Source organism: Salvelinus alpinus, chromosome 10 (assembly GCF_045679555.1).
Source record: "Salvelinus alpinus chromosome 10, SLU_Salpinus.1, whole genome shotgun sequence".
Classification (NCBI taxonomy): domain Eukaryota; kingdom Metazoa; phylum Chordata; class Actinopteri; order Salmoniformes; family Salmonidae; genus Salvelinus; species Salvelinus alpinus.
The window spans coordinates 36,832,785-36,850,763 of NC_092095.1; the positions used below are offsets into that span (position 1 = coordinate 36,832,785).

At 43.4% G+C, this 17,979-nt stretch overlaps 1 protein-coding gene across 1 annotated transcript in view; it reads right to left on the bottom strand.

The window, feature by feature from the left end:
- Positions 1-886: 886 nt before the first annotated feature.
- The window catches only part of fars2 (phenylalanyl-tRNA synthetase 2, mitochondrial), a 133,080-nt gene continuing 115,987 nt past the window's right edge, over positions 887-17,979 (bottom strand). The window contains 1 exon segment of the mRNA XM_071331080.1: positions 887-1,919. Within this exon segment, the coding sequence (XP_071187181.1) occupies positions 1,781-1,919 (139 nt within the window). The 3' untranslated portion in view covers positions 887-1,780.

Genomic DNA, 17,979 nt, shown 5'->3' on the forward strand with positions numbered 1-17,979 from the left:
AGTGGCTTCAGGACAAGTCTCTGAACGTCGTTGAGTGGCCCAGCCAGAGCCCGGACTTGGACCCGATCGAACATCTATGGGGAGACCTGAAAATATCTGTGCAGCGACGCTCCCCATCCAACCTTACAGAGCTTGAGAGGATCTGCAGAGAAGAATGGGAGAAACTCCTCAAATACAGGTGTGCCAAGCTTGTAGCGTCATACCCAAGAAGACTTGAGGCTGTAATCACTGCCAAAGGTGCTTCAACATAGTACTGAGTAAAGGGTCTGAATACTTATGTAAATGTGATATTTCAGTTTTTATTTTTAATACATTTGCTAAAATATCTAAAAAAGTTTTTGCTTTGTCATTATGGTGTATTGTGAGCCGATGAAGGGAAAAAACAATTTAATCAATTTTAGAAAATGGATGTAACGTAACAGGTACTTAATTAGTTATTTCTGTTTTTAATATTTCATAAATTTGTAAAAAAATCACCAAACCTTTTTTGGCTTTGTCAGGGGGTATTTTGTGTAGATTGCTGAGGAAAATAATTATTTTATCCATTTTAGAATAAGGCTGTAACGTAACAAAATGTGGAAAAAGTCGAAGGGTCTGATCAATTTCTGAAGGCACTGTACTAATTAATATATGTGTGAAATTTGTTTTGATTTAGAATGGACCACTATCATGCACCTGTCTCGAAAAATGGGTAGTGGAAAAAGTACATGTCATCTATGTACTTAAATTGTCACGATCGTTAGATAGTGGAAGAGAGGAGGACCAAGGCGCAGCGTGATAACAATACATCTTCTATTTATTATAACGAAAACGAAGAACACTTAAACAAACTATACAAAAAACAACAAACGAACGTGAAGCTATAATTACAATAAGTGCAGACACAGGCAACTTACATATAGACAATCACCCACGAACTACCTAATGAATATGGCTGCCTGAATATGGTTCCCAATCAGAGACAACGATAGATAGCTGTCTCTAATTGAGAACCAATCTAGGCAACCATAGGCATACATACACCTAGAATAGACACTGCCCCATAAACATACAAAACCCCTAGACAATACAAAACACATACATCCCCCATGTCACACCCTGACCTAACTAAAATAATAAAGAAAACAAAGATAACTAAGGCCAGGGCGTGACATAAATAGCAAATGGAGTATGCTTTTCCCGTGGTTCATTTTCATGTAATTTTCATGCGTACCTGGTGTAGGCTATAATCCTGTTGTAAAGAGAAGCAATGTTCTTAATATTCGGAAAGTTCAGAAATAAATAAAGTAGCCTATAGAAAGCTGATGGGATCCTCCTCCTTTTAATAGAGGCCATCAAACGTGTTTTCTCATGCAATTGCATAGCCTATACAAATGTTGCCTAACATGAGCTCATGGGCTCTCATGAAGTGTTTGATTAGATTTTCGATCACATTTGCATTGATGTCAGAGTGATTAGAGGGAACATAGAGCGCTGAGTACCAGGCAGTTAGCAAGTTTGGTAGGCTACTAATGACCATCAGCAGCATCAGAACTTGGAGAAGCCTAGTTACCGTGACTAAACGGTCATGTGGAATTTGATTGCGGTTATGACTCGTGACCTCTGGTGTGGGTGTAATACGGTCACCATAACAGCCCTCCTCATGCTTATGTTCCGTAGGGCACACAGAAACAAATGAAAATACATTTTTCAAGGTTGTGCCTGTTTTAAAAACAACCCCCCCCCCCCCCTTTTCGTGCTTACTGAACACGACCCACGGGAGGGGGCGGCGGAGGGTGTCTCAGTACTGCCCCTTTACGCCCAGTTCCTGCTCGGCAGTGTGCTCTATGGCGGCGTTGAGAAAGCGCACCTCCTCCTGGGTTAGGGTCCTCTCCATGTGCCGGTAGGTGATGCGGTAACAGTGGCTTTGCTTCTGCATCCTGCGGAGAGAGAAGAAGGTGTAGAACTCAAGGGAGGGTGTAAGTCACAGGGAATCGTAGTCGATTTAGGAATTTAAACTTCACGAACATGATTCAAAAACACATATATTTTTGGAAATCTGTCATGCAGAATAATGAACACAAAAAACCTAAATGCAAGAGCTATGTTTGACCTCTTCAGTGATATCCATATTGACAATCCCAATTAGATCAGACGATGCTTTTACAATATTCAATTGTCACATGTCCCCCTATTCCTGATAGGCATGAAAAGACATCAGAAGGTGAAATATTATACATTTACCCAGAGCAACTTACAGTATTGAGTGCATACATTCTTTCAGAATGGCCCACCATGGGAATTGAACCGACAACGCTGACGTTACAAGCTCCATGCTCTACCAACGGAACTACATGGGACCACAGTAGTTAGGACTAGCCTACAGTAGTCAAGATACTGGATTGCGCACACACGCACGCACACAAACGCCACACACACACTGTCCCTGTCTCTCTAGGGGACAGAAAATTACGATCTTCAGAGTACCGCGAAGGAAAAAGAGATAAACAACAGTAGTATTAAAAGGCTAAGCATGTGCCTTTTGTCATTTCCATATTTCAGGGCTCATTGAAACCAACGGCTGAGATTTTGTATTGTGCCCCAGAGCACCTAGCTAACACAAAATGTCTGAGAGAAGACTTCTGAAAGACAGAGCCTTGGGATTCCACAGTCCAAAACCCCATGGGATCCCCTACAAAAGCCTATTTAGAATCGGCTTCATACCAGCAGACTCCCACTGTCAGGACGACACATCTGGTGTCTACTGCTGCAGAGATAATAATGCAAACAGAGAAGTGGTGACTAAGGGCGCATGTCAAAAGCCTTCCTCGGCACAGCACCCCCCCCCCCCTCAAAAGAGAAGCCTTTCGTGAACTAACACTCGCACTTGACTCTCTTCCCCCTACTATCTCTAACTTCACTGATATATTGAGGAAAAATGTACTTACTATAACTGTGATATAAGGTTGTCCCACCTAGCTACAGTCTCTTAAGATGAATGCACTAACTGGAAGACGCTCTGGACAAGAGCGTCTGCTAAATGACTAAAATGTAACGGAATATGCAAACACTGGGCGTCAGAAAGTGACAACTGTTTTCTGATCAAACAAATGTGTTTCTACTTTCCACTACCAGTTCGGTGAGACTACACAAGACAATAAACTCTTAATTTGTCAAGGCTACAGCAGAGACGTCACAGACTATGCCTGGGAAGTTTCACGGAGTAACGAAATTCCAGTCGCCACTTATCATAACAACATGGGGGCTCATTTTCTAAAACGGTGCAGACGATTGCGGCTCATTACTGTGAAAACATAGGCAAGCTCTTTTCTCTGACACTACAGATATCCACGGGAAATGAGACGCCGCAACTACGACGAGGCAGCGGCGGCAACACTCGGGCCGGGGTTGAAATGGAGCCTGGGCCTTAGCTACGTTTAATCAGGAAACCCTTCACACCCATAAACGGGAGATACACTCTTGCCTTTCATTTCTCTCCAGCGGACAGGAGAATAGATTACATTCTTCCATCTTTCGCGGATTTACAGTGTTCTATACGGTGGCAGGGGCTGCGCCGGCAGTGTCTCTTGCTCCCGTACTCTACTCTCTGAAAGGGCAACCTTGTTTCACAGATAACTCCCCCCCCCCCCCCCCCTCGCGGGCTGCAACGCTAAGATTAGCGGTAGCCCGAGAGAGTGTGATCTCCGGGGAACATCATCGGGAGGTGACTGACGGATTAGAAAATATAATTTTGAGGAAAGAGATAATTGGTCTATCGGGCCGACATCCTCTTTATAGGGAAACACAAGGAGAAAATACATTAATTCATGCGGGGAAGAGAGCAGAGGAGAGAAAACGCAGAAAATAACTAGTTGAGCTGGTTATTAATAGGCTGGAAATGTTTTTTCCCCTTAAAGTGGCAGCAGAAACACAGGACACAGTTTTCCAGCCCCCCTCACTATGGATTCCAGCACAGCTAGCTGATGTAGGCTTCGTCTGGCTGGTGCCGTCCCTCACACTCTCAGCCAGAGAGCTACTATGGGCAGCTTCGCAAATATCAACCCTGACAAATTTAGGCCACCACTGATTGCCACTGGGACACATATGCTTGCTTCGCACTGCGCACACACACACACACACACACACACACACACACACACACACACACACACACACACACACACACACACACACACACACACACACACACACACACACACACACACACACACACACACACACACACACACACACACACACACACACACACACACACACACACACACACACACAGCCAAAAGCAGCTCTGAGCTTTCTCATTGTTCTTCTCCCTCTCCCTCCATCATTGACTCGACATGTCAACAGAGGACAATACTTCACGTAGAAATGCAAATTAATGAGCTAATGGAATTAGCTCCAAACCAGAACTGTGAATCAATGATAATAGCAAGCAGCCCAAAACTATAAGGGAGAGGAGGGGACATTTCCTGAGGCAATTCCGACTTGATAATGGAGAAATAAATTATTCAGGGTTCGAGCCCATTGAAAATAATCAATGATCAGCTATGACGCCCTGTTAGAAAAGGCTGTTTTTGACGGCGGATGGTTTACGCATAGCTTCCCTTGTTTCTCTCTCTTTCTCTCCCTCCTCCTCCCCCCTCTGTCTCAGCAAAAAGAGCATCTGACATTTCCACCAAACGCACAGGTGTTCAATAATTCAACGAGCGCAGGAGGAGAACAGTGATCCAAACATACACAACAATTGCTTTTTATTGTAGCAGTCTCCATTTTTATTGCCCTGCAGAATTTTGTTTACAGTGAGACACCTGGCTGTTGGTTATTCACAGTGGCTTCTTCCAAAGGGAGAAAAACAGACCTGTCCAGGAGCACGGAGGATGGGGCAGATGTGAGAAAATAATCAAACAAAGATTGGAGTACTGTAATCGGGAATGTATGTTCAGAAAGAGTTATGTAGTGAAGCAAAACGAGCTATGTTGTCGCAGGAAACTCTAGTCAGACTTACAGCACATCAGCTGACAATGTCGAAACCAAATGCATTATCATTCTTCAATAAAATATGAGGTCAAACAAATGCAGTTCCACCGGACACGCTGTGATTTTGTTAATTACATGTTGTGTGACTCTCCAGGCTACTCTTTCTAGAAATTCAGGAGTGAGAAGACCTATTTTCAGTGAGTGAAGAGGGTATCCTGCAGACAAAGCGTTACAAACTGACCTACACACTGGTTGTAATGTGGTTGTAATCATTATAACCAGTTTTGTCTATTGGGTAAAGGGCTCAGACTTGTTATGTATCTACAGTCACAAGAGCGACAGAGCGAGTGACAGAGTGATGAGATCAGCGATGTTTAGAGGGATGTTTGGAGGAGTTGGGCTGGGCTGAGGGGAAAAAAAGCTGGGAGGAGGCCCAGTGCCAAAGCAGGAAACCCACTCTAATTGGTTCCAGTCAGCTAGAGAGAAGACTGCTCCCATTAGCCTGGGACAATCATGCACCCTTTTCTCGCTCTCTCTCTTTCCCTCTCTCTCTTTCCCTCTGTCTCCAGCACTCTGACTTGCGCACACGCACACACACACACACACACACACACACACACACACACACACACACACACACACACACACACACACACACACACACACACACACACACACACACACACACACACACACACACACACACACACACACACACACACACACACACACACACACACACACACACACACACACACTTGGAGTCCATATACTGTATGTCTGGTCGGTTTAGCACAACACACTTTACATTTCCTATACAGCCACTCTAGTCTCTTCAAATTGAGATGTTATCCCACCCTCAAACAATCTTTGTTTGTTTTAATGTTGATTGCAAGTCATGCCATACTAAACATGCTATATTTTCAAGTAATTCATCTATAGTCCGGAGGGATGTTATCCTATACGCACCAATGTAATTGAGAAATAATCTCGAGTAACCGCAGCATACAGGAATCGGAACATCTTCCGCATTTGCATAGAAATTTTTGTCTTTTCAGTTTGTATTTTTTTCTTAAAGCTTTGTTTTCTATTGTCTCCTTTTCTCTCTGTTGCTTTTTACACTGATGTCATACTGAGCGGAGCATAGAGACTCTCTGCATCCAATTTATATTATTCTTGAAACCCCTGAAACAAGAACTGGGGGGATACATCTAAGCCATCCTTCATCTGAAAATAACCATGATGAAATTGGTGCTTCAAACCCGACACATTATACACACGCATCATGATATGTAGGTCACTTCTAAACTGAGACAGTTCATTGACTAAGGGAGCATGGGATTTGCATTATCATGCAATGTAATGTATCGGCAATCTTGCCAAGAATACATTTCTTTGACACAAGTCTTACAAAAAAAAAATGCATAATGGTCGTACAAGGTATATCAACCACATGCCTCGTCAGATCGGGGGTTTATCTGAGGCAATTTGCAGATCCAGGGGATTTTGGGGCGGCAGGAATAAGCATTCATTTTCATGTTGCGTATGTTGCTTTAGGCCTGGGGATGGGCAGCGGAAAGACGAGTGTAGCGTTTCATTCACAAGAGGGAACGGGGGAAGGCTGCTCACTGAGACAACACCCTTGAAAGGGCTGTTAGTTCTTCCTGAGATTATATTCCGAGATGAGAGGAAAAAGGAGCAGACCGGGGACTCTCCAGACTCCATGCTATGCGAATGGTGCCAAGCAGTACTGCTAGTAACCCACAAGGCACTGGGGTAGTAATGCGATACACATTTAGCGATGCTGGATCAGGTTTTCACAACGTGGATGTGTTTGGGCTTGTTTCGTTTGTCTCTTCGTCTTTGGGATGAGTTTCTATACAGTCTCGGCTGTTGAAAAGGAAATCTCAATATCTTTTCACTTCAAAGACACAGGATCTAAGACAGGCTCTCTTTTTTCATGACGGCGTGGTTTTGCCAATGTTGAGGGCTGTCCTATTCTCATCATTGATGTGGTTGTGAGAGTGAAGAAATTGCTTTCTATAAACCACACACATAGCCACCCCAATAGTACATGCGATTTTCCAAACTGTAGAGCTTTATTGAACAAAAGAGATGACATCACAGTCTGACAAAGAACACACAAAAATGTGAGTTCAGTTACTGAGAAATCCCAAATGAGGAGAAAATGTGTGTCTCTCAAGATGTCTACCCTCATTAGTGCTAGATATAGATGACAGCTACATGTTAGCAGTAGAAGAAGACATAGTGGTACCTCTGTAAGAGGGTTTGGCTCAGGTCCGAACACTAATCTGCGTCCGCCGGCCCGAATGAAAGGTAGGTGGCGGAAGAAAGACCTGCTCCCTCTCAAAAAAGCGATGGCAGCCTTCGGTTCAGATCTTCACCTAGCTTGGAAGAGATGTGGGCACAGAAATCAATTTGCATTCCATTAAACGTTCCTATTTCGCCCTCTCGACTTTCTTTATTAATCCGACAAGTCATTCATTTTCTAATTGGACCCAGCAGACAAGTAGGGTTACAAAACAACACTCCCTATTTTTTTCAGAGCGGGAGAACTCATCTTCGTCCAATGGTTACGCAACAGGGCCAGGTTGGATGATAATGGAAGAGTCTTTTCTTTTTGCAGTTTTGCTGTTACTGGCCCACTTCTGGTCAACATGTGGGCCCTAACACTTGTTTTGGAGGGGTGGGGAGGAGGGTCTTTGGAAATACCAAACCAAAGAAGAGGAGAAGCCAGAAATCTTTGTGAGTGCTTGTTTGTCCAGTCATGTAAATGGTTGAAGAAAAGCTGTGCAAAGTCCGTGTGCAAAGTCAGTGAGCAACACATATGCTAAAGTAACTGACAAGTATAGCTTTCAGTCAAGGGCAATTAAATGTCTCCGTGTCATGCAAGGTTACTAATGATGTGAGGACTTGGCACACATTGGTTAGACTAGATGTACTATAAGTGTGCATAGTTGATATTCGTCTTTCATTTTGACAGATTTTGTTCACCCTTCATGCTGTAAAACAAGGGGGGCGGGGGGGGGGTTGTCAGCAAATCCTCAACCCTTGACTGAGAAAGTGTTGGAACACTGAATCTCATTTAGACACACAAATCCGGAGGAACCACCTGGTGCACCAGTCGCTCACATTCCCTTCATGTTAAATTCAACAGCATCTCTCCCCTATCTGCACCGACGCCCCAGATCTCCAAGACAATGAGTGGAAGAGACACATTGCCCATGACAAAATAATGTGCCTAAATAAAGTGAAAGAAAGAAAGAAAAGAAAAGAGAGGGAAGAGAGGGAAGAGAGCAAGAGGGAGAAATAGAGAGAAATCGAGAGAGATTCTCTCACGATGAGAACGAGAAACTATGCTGAGGCCCCGAATTAAAATTCAAGCTCAGATGAGCAGAAGAAGTCTCCCGGCGGAACGTCAGCGATTTAATTATTAAGATCTCCTGTCACAAAAGAGGGGGAAACACTTCTATCTATCAATAGATGGATCTAGGGAGAAAGAGATAATAAGTGTTCTTCCATGCACATCACGATGGTGGGGCCAAATGAAGCAGGCATCCAGTAGGGCCAGTGGGAGGCTGGATACAAGACACACAAGGGGCCATATGATTATGAGTATGATAATCATTCCATAAATGCATCGCTGACTGGAACAGAGCGGTAGGGGTTTGATGTCACAGCTAGCTTACCACTGACAAATTCTCTGTGGAGGGATATACCATTGGAGATGTTGATGTATTTTTACAAACATGTTACCCTACTCATCTGATCTAGGTGTGTGTGTGTGTGTCCCACTGAAATCACCTCTATTATAATGGATAACACCATTGTAATGATGTCATTCCAACAGGAGACATTTATTTTAGATAATGACCAGATGAAGACCTAATAATGGGAACGCTGTTTTAATTGCGATGGGAATTCTGTTTTTAACACTGTGGGGGGGGGGGGGGGGGCGGCATTGCAACGTTCATATAAGGTTTTATTATTATTGGTTAGGGTGTGTTCTTCACATTTGCAGCTAAAAACTGAATTCCAGACAAGGAAAATGAAAAATAACTAACTGAAAACCTTGGTGAAAAAGGTTGAACTACAGATCCAGTTCAACTCACTGTCAATGAGTACGGTTACATGCACACAATAATGCGATTATTGTGGATAGTCAGATTGTGTAACGGCTCTCGTCGTTGGAAGGAGAGGAGGACCAAAGCGCAGCAGGGTATGTATCCATATTTATTGGAATACTACTTTCAATACGAACAAAAAAACTATAAACAGACGAAAACAACGAAGCTACAGTCCTGAACCTGAGAACATAAAACACATGAATGCACGAACAGGAACAATCACTCACAAACAAACAGTGAAAACAGGCTACCTTAATATGGTTCCCAATCAGAGACAATGACAAACACCTGCCTCTGATTGAGAGCCATATTAGGCCAAACAACAAACCCAACATAGAAACACAAAACATAGAATGCCCACCCAGCTCACGTCCTGACCAACTAAACAAAGACTAAACTAAGGAAATAAGGTCAGGAACGTGACAGATTGATATAATAGTTTGATTAAAACGTTTACATGCTTTGCAAGAAGAACGATTTACCTATTAATCCTATTTACATGGACACATCTCAAATCTGGCTACCTGATAATATACTCTGACAAATGCAGAAAATCGCCAATCAAAATGAACATTCTACCGCAGAGAACATGTTATTTTTGGGAAGCATATTTGGATCTCAGTTCGGACATATGAAGTTTGTATGTGAAAACTACATCTAAGATCAGTTGTTCCCGAACACACTTCACTCGCCCTAAAGAGGGAGACCCGCTCGGCTGGTGCTAGCACATTCACAGATCAAATACACATCCGGAACGCAGATTAAGGAGTTTACATGTCCTAATAATTTGAAAGATTGCTCAGAAAAATTTGGTGTTTTAATCGGCGTGTGCTTACTTTGATTTTGACCTTACACCGACTAAGATAAGCAGAGTAACGTGTTCACATGACTATTGCATAATCTGCCTACTGCCATAATTAGTTTAATATCGAGGTACTAGTGTGCATGTAAAAGTACTCAATGAAGGAGTTAGAGCAGTCACCAACGTTACGACGTACAGTATACAAAAATCACTGACTGTGTTCAGCTTATAGTCAGTTTATAGTCAATTAGATTTATTCTTTTTTCAGTATGAAATGTAGCAACTCTGGGTACTATCAGTTTTCATACTACTAAAATAAAAACAAATCAAGCAAATCAAAATCTTATCTGTGTGTGGGCCACACATCTATTATTCCATGTACTCTATATTGTTTCAGGTGATCAGCGTTAGTAGAGTCAAACTATTTACAACGTGCATGTGCTGCTTTTTGAATTCATTTGTTTTTAGTGTGGCTTGTTTGCTGAGGAAGAGGGGTGGAGATGAGCGGGAGAGGTGAGTCAATGAAGGCATTAAAGAGCAGGCTCAGGTGGTGAAACACCCTGGAGGGAAAGGGGCTCTTGGGACATTCAGCATTTCCCCAGTGGATAGTTTAAAAAGGTAGTCTGGTCCCAGATGTGCTGCCCTCATAGCCTGGTTCCTCTCTAGGTTTCTTCCTAGGTTTTCGCCTTTTTAGGGAGTTTTTCCTAGCCACCGTGCTTCTACACCTGCATTGCTTGCTGTTTGGGGTTTTAGGCTGGGTTTCTGTACAGCACTTTGAGATATCAGCTGATGTACGAAGGGCTATATAAATAAATGTGATTTGATTTGATTTGCTCTCTTGCCAACTCCTATGCCATTGTCATGCCATTGGGAGACCAGGCTTCCAAAAAAAGCTAAGCATTAATAAGAAGGAGGGGGAAAAACAGTGAGATGACAATGATTAAACAGGTGACAATTCATCAGGAAATGTACTCGCGCTCAGGGATGGTCTGTCAATTATTTGTCAATATGAAAGCGCTTCCATCGCTCGCTTACACAGTTGCCTACTTGCCATCTGTTCCGATCGCAAGCTGCCATTGAGTCTTTCCTGTGAATCAGAGACCGGATGGGCCCCTGCTTTGAAGACGGTCCATAATGGGACAGTCGCGTGGTACACAACATGCCCATACCTGCAGATGGATGGCGTTTTTGATTTGGATGAGCGAAACCAGTGCGGATGCTGTTACCTTGAGATACAGCACCAGAAGCATTTACACAGAAAGGGATGATCCGATCCAGCCAGCATGGATATGGTGTCGCCATGATTAGCCTTTCAAAACGTCTGTGCATTCCGGTGTCAGAGACAGAGTCTTGATCTCGACAGTCTTGGCCCTATTATGGTCTTGGTCTTGGCCTGTATCTTGACTTCATCACTGGTTGGCCTTGAGGAACCAGCAACAGATTCTGACAGCTAGCCTATAGCGAGCTACTGCACAGACAGCCATGGGACGGTAGCTAGAGTAATAAAGCATGTCTACTTTTCTCTACCAGTAACCACAGTGACCAGGAGGAAAAGGAAACATTGCTTGCCAAGGTTTATCATACTTGAAGACACTAACTACCTTTAAGAGGACAACGGTACATGGGGACGGCGATTGTTTGTCGAAGGATCAGAGGCTAACACGCGGCTGCTGCTTCCTCTTCGCCTGGGGTCTTGCTTCGGCACTGTAAATAACTCAAAGCCCGGGCTCTCCATGGGGGGGGGGGCTCCACTGCAGGGATTTTCCAGTATTTGCCTTTACGACTTGAACCTCCAGTGGGGGCCTGGAGTCCCAGGCTCAGAATATATGAGTAATAAACCCTCCCTCCCCTAGAAGCGAGGCCCCGGCCAGTGAGATATTGATGGTCTGGGATAAATCCCGCATGGGCAGCGGGAGGGCAGCGGCGGCTCTAGATGGAGCGGCGAGCCAGAGCTCAAGTAATAACGTGGCCCTTACTGTCGTCATCATGGCAGGCTGCCGAGAAAAAGCTTAGCGGGAGAGTGCAGAGATCAACAGCCGACATGATTCACACCACAGCGTGGCAGGTGGATAGGGCCTTGCTTCTGAGTGCGTATGCAACTAGACTGTGTTTGTGTGTGTGTGTGAGTAGGTCAGTGAGGGGTTAGAAGACATTACGCTTCTTTCTCCATCTGATTGAATTCCCCTGCCAGAGACCAAGACACATTACAGTGGGAGGAAAATGATGTGAGCAGGTCACACACAGTTAGCCTGAACCCACCGAGGCCCTCTGCTGTACTTTGCATCCACTCCCTTCTCATTACCCAGACTACGGAGCTCAGTTCAATGAAACTAGTTGAAGCAATGCTGTTAACGCAGTATCTCTGTTTACACACACTGACAGCACACCTCTTGTCTGGAACCTGAAGTAGAGTTTATCTAACGTTCATTTTACAATTGTTTTGTAGAATGCCTGAGAGAAAGTCAGTTTTTGTGACTTTTATACTCCAAAATGAATGAAAATAAAAAGATGCTGACAGCACCTAAAATATTATTTTCCCTTCTAGAAATCATTTATCCTTTATTTAACTAGGCAGTCAGTTAAGAACAAATTCTTATTTACAATGACGGCCTACCCCGGCCAAACCCGGACGATGCTGGGCCAATTGTACGCTGCCCTATGGGACTCCCAATCACAGCCGGATGTGAGATACATGTTATCAGGCTGCTGTGTTATTTAGTAATAAGCATTATCACCTGTATCATAAATTATGCAGCATAGTGGCTATAAAAAAAAATAGGCTGAAGCATGGGGTTGCCCATCTGTATTTGTGCTAATTATTAGCTAGATTAGTGCTTGCTAAACTTTTTAAGTTACGCCCCCCTTTCATCATGGGAGAGCATCCTGTGCCCCGCCCCCCCATGCCCCCTTTTTACCTCCCCGATTGAATGAACTGCTACTATTTTTACACAAAAATATGGTACAAGAATAACACAATTGTTCGCATTTAGTTAATAAATTTGCCTTATACTCATCAAGAAACACTACATACAAACACGAGAACCTGGTTTCCCTTCCATATTGAAATCAATAAGAAACATTTAATAAAGGACAAATAAACTAGCTTACTGCTTTGCAATGTGACATGCATCCATACAGACTAAATACAAATAGTTCTATATAGTGCTAAATAAGGGTTATTTGGCTTGTAACCATAGCGGATCCCTTTAAGGTGCTATATATAAAGCGAGACCGATTCAAGACCAAGACTGGAGCATATTGAGTCCGAGTCAAGACCGAGACCGGGAGGGGGGACGAGGGTTCCGAGACCGAGCCAAGACCGAGACCCCAGAAAAATGTGAGTCCAATTCAAGACCGTGAATTGTGTCAAATCGCCACCAAAACAAAAGTTAATCATCTCCAGTATTTCTGTGTTAATATGTCAGAAGAAAATATGGATTCTTTAGACCAGGGGTATGTAAACTTTTACAGCCTGCGACCCAAATTAAAATATTCCCCCTTTTTGCCATGGGGTAGAGAGAACATTTAGACATTTTATAACAAATTTCCTGCAATTCTACACATTTTGCCATGAATTATGCCCTATATCTGAGTGAGAGTGACTAAGAAAATCAATGTGTGACCCACCTGGAGGTCAAGGCCCCTGGGCACGTGCCCTGCTTGCCCGGTCGGTATTCATCCACGATAACTACAAGTTTAGAAAGCTGGCTAGAATAACTTACCAATCCAAAACTTGTTAGCTGACATGACTAATTGAGTGACTGTCATGACAAGAGAAAAACTGCTGATGCATAACCAGATTTCGAAATTGCACCTTGAGTCTTCTATTATTCAACATGAAAGGTATGATCCGTTGTAGCTCAGCTGGTAGAGCATGGTGCTTGTAACAACAGCGTCGTGGGTTTGATGCCCAGGACCACCCATAAGTAAAATGGCGGCACACATGACAGTAAGTTGCTTTGGATTAAAGTGTCTGCTAAATGGCATATGTTATATGATATGTTCTAACTCTCAACAGTAATTTGAGACCTTGATTGAGTTCCTAATTATTATGGGCTCGCCTACCAACCAGTAAGAATTCTGGCTCTCACAGACCTGTTAGTTTTTCTTTAAGAAGCTTTTTCTCTAAGAAGAACAATAGGCAAGCAGCTTGGTGAGAAGGCAACAACTGTTGGCGCAATTATTAGAAAATGGAAGAAGTTCAAGATGACGGTCAATCACCCTCGGTCTGGGGCTCCATGCAAGATCTCACCTCGTGGGGCATCAATGATCATGAGGAAGGTGAGGGATCAGCCCAGAACTACACGGCAGGACCTGGTCAATGACCTGAAGAGAGCTGGGACCACAGTCTCAAAGAAAACCATTAGTAACACACTACGCCGTCATGGATTCAAATCCTGCAGCGCACGCAAGGTCCCCCTGCTCAAGCCAGCGCATGTCCAGGCCCGTCTGAAGTTTGCCAATGACCATCTGGATGATCCAGAGGAGGAATGGGAGAAGGTCATGTGGTCTGATGAGACAAAAATAGAGCTTTTTGGTCTAAACTCCATTCGCCGTGTTTGGAGGAAGAAGAAGGATGAGTACAACCCCAAGAACACCATCCCAACCGTGAAGCATGGAGGTGGAAACATCATTCTTTGAGGATGCTTTTCTGCAAAGGGGACAGGATGACTGCACCGTATTGAGGGGAGGATGGATGGGGCCATGTATCGCGAGATCTTGGCCAACAACCTCCTTCTCTCAGTAAGAGCATTGAAGATGGGTCGTGGCTGGGTCTTCCAGCATGACAACGACCCGAAACACACAGCCAGGGCAACTAAGGAGTGGCTCCGTAAGAAGCATCTCAAGGTCCTGGAGTGGCCTAGCCACTCTCCAGACCTGAACCCAATAGAAAATCTTTGGAGGGAGCTGAAAGTCCGTATTGCCCAGCGACAGTTCCGAAACCTGAAGGATCTGGAGAAGGTCTGTATGGAGGAGTGGGCCAAAATCCCTGCTGCAGTGTGTACAAACCTGGTCAAGAACTACAGGAAACGTATGATCTCTGTAATTGCAAGCAAAGGTTTCTGTACCAAATATTAAGTTCTGCTTTTCTGATGTATCAAATACTTATGTCATGCAATAAAATGCAAATTAATTACTTAAGAATCAAACAATGTGATTTTCTGGATTTTTGTTTTAGATTCCGTCTCTCACAGTTGAAGTGTACCTATGATAAAAAAGTACAGACCTCTACATGCTTTGTAAGTAGGAAAACCTGCAAAATCGGCAGTGTATCAAATACTTCTTCTCCCCACTGTATATATATATATATTATATTTGAGATTCTTCAAAGTAGCCACCCTTTGTCTTGATTACAGCTTTGCAAACTGTTGGCATTCTCTCAACCAGCTTCATGAGGTAGTCACCTGGAAAGCATGTCTATTAACAGGTGTGCCTTGTTAAAAGTGCATTTGTGGAATTTCTTTCGTTCTTAATGCGTTTGAGCCAATCAGTTGTGTTGTGACAAGGTAGGGGTGGTATACAGAAGATAGCCCTATTTGGTAAAAGACCAAGTCCATATTATGGCAAGAACAGATCAAATAAGCAAAGAGAAATGACAGTCCATCATTACTTTAAGACATGAAGGTCAGTCAATCCAGTTGTTTTGGTCAGTCAATCCAGAAAATCTGAAGAACTTTTAAAGTTTCTACAAGTGCAGTCGCAAAAACCATCAAGCGCAATGATAAAACTGTCTCTCATGAGGATCGCCACAAAAAAAGTAAGAACTAGTGGTACCTCTACTGCAGAGGATAAGTTCGTTAGCCCAAATAAATGCTTCACAGAGTTCAAGTAACAGACTCATCTCAATATCAACAGTTCAGAGAAGACTGCGTGAATCAGGCCTTCATGGTGGAATTGCTGCAAAGAAACCACTACTAAAGGACACCAATAAGAAGAAAAGACTTGCTTGGGCCAAGAAACACGAGCAATGGACATTAGACCGGTGGAAATCTGTCCTTTGGTCTGATGAGTCCAAATGTGAGATTTTTGGTTCCACCCATCGTGTCTTTATAAGATGCAGAGTAGGTGAACAGATGATCTCCGCATGTCTGGTTCCCACCGTGAAGCATGGAGGAGGTGGTGTGATGGTGTGGGGTGCATTGCTGGTGACACTGTCAGTGATTTATTTAGAATTCAAGGCACACTTAACCAACATGGCTACCCCAGCACTCTGCAGCGATACGCCATCCCGTGGTTTGCGCTTAGTGTGACTATCATTTGTTTTTCAACAGGACAATGTCCCAATACATCTCCAGGCTGTGCAAGGGCTATTTGACCAATAAGGAGAGTGATGGAGTGCTGCATCAGAGGACCTGGCCTCCACAATCACCCGACCTCAACCCAATTGAGATGATTTGGGAAGAGTCGGACCGCAGAGTGAAGGAAAAGCAGCCAACAATTGCTCAGCATATGTGGGAACTCCTTCAAGACTGTTGGAAAAGCATTCCAGGTGAAGCTGGTTGAGAGAATGCCAAGCGTGTGCAAAGCTGTCATCAAGGCAAAGGGTGGCTACTTTGAAGAATCTCAAATATAAAATATATTTTGATTTGTTTAACGCTTTTTGGGTTACTATATGATTCCTTGTGTGTTATTTCATAGTTTTGAATTCTTCACTATTATTTTACAATGTAGAAAATAGTACAAATAAAGAAAAACCCTTGAATGAATAGGTGTGTTCCAACTTCTGACTGGTACTGCATATTTATATTCCGGAATCTGCCATTGCTAGTTCTTATATTTCTTAATTTCTATATTTTTACTTGGGGGATTTATGTGTATTGTTATGTACTACAATGTTGGAGCTAAAAACATTAGCATTTTTCTGCACCTGCAATAACATCTGAAAAATATGTGTACGCGACCAATAAATGTTGATTTGAGGGACCCTCTTAGTGTGTATCAATGAAGACTAGGGTGGCTCAATTTCTATTGCAGATTCTCAAATTGAAATAAAACATTTTGTTAGTACTGGAGGTATTTTAATGGTGATTATTAGGTTGCATAAACATGATTAGTGGTTTCCCCTCACAATTGTTGCCTTCAAATTGGCATAATTAAGGAGGATAGGCTGCTGCTGTTGGTCAATGGTCAGGGTCTGGGAGACAGGCAAACTGCCTCTGACTTCGGAGAAAAACTAATGAACACAAGGGGAGACAGAGAGCTGGTTTCAAGTGCAGGGCGCAGCAGGGTGTTTATTGCAGAGGACCACAGGAGGAGGCAGGTAACTGGGTCCAGGGGCAGGCAGAAGGTCATACACAGGGGGTCCAAAAGGGCAACAGTACAGGCAGGGAAAAGGCTTGTAACGTAGTCCGGGAGATCAGTCAATAGGTTGATAACAGGAAATCCGATAGGCTAAAGTACAGGCAGGGAATAGGCAAAAGGCATCATTAGTGAGGCAGGCAAAAACTATCATATACAGGACAAGTACATCACAGGAAACCCGTGCTCTGAAAGCCGTGTGTCACAAAACAAACAATACCTCACAGTGATGGGGTGCAAAGAACTGAACTAAATAGTGTGTGATAATGACATACAGGTGTGTGAACAGGTGATTATAATTCAGGTGATTGGGATCTGGAGAGTGAGCTGCATTCAGGGGATCTAGGTGTTTGAGAGTGGGAGCTGGAAAGTGGGCTGGAAAGTGAGCTGTGTTCAGGGGATCTACGTGTTTGAGGGTGTGAGTTGGAAGCAGACGTTACAGAAACAGGCTTGCTTGAGTCTACTGCCTAAGATTAATAGAAACAACCCTTCTCTAATAGCCTAATATAAACTCAATTTTTTAAGATTCAAAATACTATCAAAAGTTTCCTTTGAACAGTCAAAGTTCAGCCCAATATAACCGTTACCAATTACTAGTTTTGAGAAATAGTGCTCTAACGTGCTTAGCCATAATAGATTGCGACCCTACACTTGCTTACAGCTACACTGGGCCCGTACACGCTTCCTGTTTAGGTTAAGACACCAGAAAGCCGGTGTGAGATAATGCTCGGAAAAATGTACCTCAATCCAGGGCTG